This window comes from Cynara cardunculus, unplaced genomic scaffold, assembly GCF_001531365.2.
Source record: "Cynara cardunculus var. scolymus isolate 2C unplaced genomic scaffold, CcrdV1 Un_Scaffold_11475, whole genome shotgun sequence".
In the NCBI taxonomy this organism is placed as follows: domain Eukaryota; kingdom Viridiplantae; phylum Streptophyta; class Magnoliopsida; order Asterales; family Asteraceae; genus Cynara; species Cynara cardunculus.
The window spans coordinates 1-2,344 of record NW_020206744.1 but is presented as its reverse complement, the minus strand read 5'-3'; the positions used below and the strand labels follow the sequence as shown (position 1 = coordinate 2,344).

The following is a 2,344-nucleotide window of genomic DNA, read 5'->3' as shown; positions in this document are numbered from 1 at the left end:
GGAGGAGGCCGAGGGTTTATTCAAAGCATGTGAACTTTTTGAACATTTCCTTTTTAGGTGGCAAATTAGGGTAAATGATATAATTACATTTTCATCAAAATCATATTGACAGGGGATGATATATGTTTATGATTATTTGCATTAAAAAGCAGAGTTCATTTGATAAATGTAAAAATAGATCTGGACCCTTGATTATTTTAATTTCAAATTCATCAATGAATCATGTTTGATATAGAGATTGATCTGATGCATCTCATCCTAATATGCATTCAAGTCGTATATATATGACAATATGATTAAATAATGTTATAAAAAGTAATCTTTCCGGCCAATGATTTTATTATGCAAATTAGCATATAGTCAGCTAGTCCAGAGGTTGGCCTTTTTTTACGAACCAAGTGGAAGGTTTTGCCAAAAGGGTATCGAACTACCTTTTGGAGCGTCCTCATCGTATCAGTCTAACGTGGATCATGGGAGAGGTAAATCGTGTGTCACAAGGGTAGATGAGCGGTCCCTAGAGTTAAAGATTCATGCTACAACAATCTGTCATAGCATTAGATCATCCCAGATATATAGTAACCCTTAGGCAAACATCGTGACGTTATGTAGGGATGGCCAAAAAAACCCGAAACCGATGGTGAAAACCGAAACTTTCGGGCCGATTTTGGGGACAACTTATCAGGGACGGGGCGGGGATCGGGGAAAAATTCGGGGATTTTAACGGGGACGGGGGCGGTGATCACCGGCCCAGCCCAATATGTATATATATATATATATATAAATTTTAAATTATATACATATATATATATATATATATAATCATTAATAGAAAATAGTAACATTAAAATTTAAAATACTTTTATCCACTTTACCTCAACAACCCAAATAAAGCTCACGAAAAAGTCTAGTTTATTTTCTAAAATCGTGATTTTAGTTGTATAATGTTTGAATTTATGTTTAGTTTTATATTGTAATATAATATATTGTTTGTAATTGGTTCGATTATGTTTGAAACATTTAAACTTACATCTTTAAAAAAAGTAGTTTACTTTTAGTTGTGAAAATTAGTATATTGTAATTTTTTTCAGATCGGTTTCGGGTTCGGTTATAACCAACAGCGAAAGGAAGATTTTTACCCTTAACGGGTTCCCCAACGGGGATCGGGGAAACTGTGGGGACCCGATGGGGATCCCCGACGGGGATCGGGGCGGTTACGGAGACGATTTTAGCTATCGGTTTCGAGAACGAGAATACCAATACCCGGCTCGTTGCCATTCCTAACCTTATGGATCCTATGACCCATGGTCACAATGACAAAATATTGGTCTGGTTTTGTCTAACCTTAATACAAACAAACAAGTAACACATACATTGACAACCCAATAAAAGATCGACTCGGACTTTGAACTTCCAAATCCTAGATGGCTATTAATATTATATATTAATAGTCATATCAGTTACATTATTTTCATATGGTTTTAATTGTAATTACTAACGTAATTACATAAATAACCAACCACATTTATTTTATATATGTATTTTTCTTCGAAAGTTCCGGAAATTGTGGTTTTCCTTAATTGAGGCTCAACTGATACTTGGATTGTTTATTTGGGGAGAAAAGCCCGAAATGTTTCTCCGTTTCTGCTCCGTCTTTCCTATTTTCATCGAACATTGCAAACAAGTATGTCTCTATAGATCTTCCAGGCTTTATTGGTGTCCCCGATGTCCCTTTGACATGTCGAATCAAATTGGTATAATATTTTCTAGCGTTCTCTACCGATGCTCCACGACCACCTGCTGAAGGCCATCCAGTTTCCGACACAACAATATTCACATTCTCTCCACCAATACGTGCTTGAGCTGCATAGTGAGCATCTAACATGGCGTCGAAAAGGTTGGAGTACCGACGATCATTATCACTCACAACTGTTCCTGGAGCAGTAAACAATGCATACGGAAGATTCCCATTAGGGTCCCCAAGGTAACCAATGTAAGGGTAGATGTTGGCAAGCATTGGCAAGTTGCAATGGGCTAAAAATCTGATTATTGGCTCTATAAATCCCCGTACATTGTCATGAAATACACCATTGCTTGGCGGGTAGGATGTTATCAAGAGACCCGTGTAGGTTGCAGTCGATACCTTGATTTGGTTCCCTAGTCCTGCGGCTCTAATGGCGTTGTGAAGATTTTGCATGGCTGGGAGTACAAAATTGACGTACTTACGACTTTCATTATTTGGATCGACTTCGTTTCCAACTGCAATATATTTGAACTTGACATCAGGGTAATTTTGGATGTTATCTCTAACCCACCTATTTGCAGCATTTCGGTCGGTGAGGGATTG

The 2,344-nt window shown here is 37.5% G+C and overlaps 1 protein-coding gene across 1 annotated transcript; it reads right to left on the bottom strand.

Annotated features, from left to right (window-relative positions):
- Positions 1–1,401: 1,401 nt before the first annotated feature.
- Positions 1,402–2,338, bottom strand: LOC112505505 (glucan endo-1,3-beta-glucosidase A-like; the record flags this gene model as incomplete). The annotated part of the gene is made up of 1 exon (XM_025109403.1): positions 1,402–2,338. A coding segment is annotated over one exon (765 nt), but the record flags the coding sequence as incomplete, so codon positions are not given.
- Between the last annotated feature and the right edge of the window lie 6 nt (positions 2,339–2,344).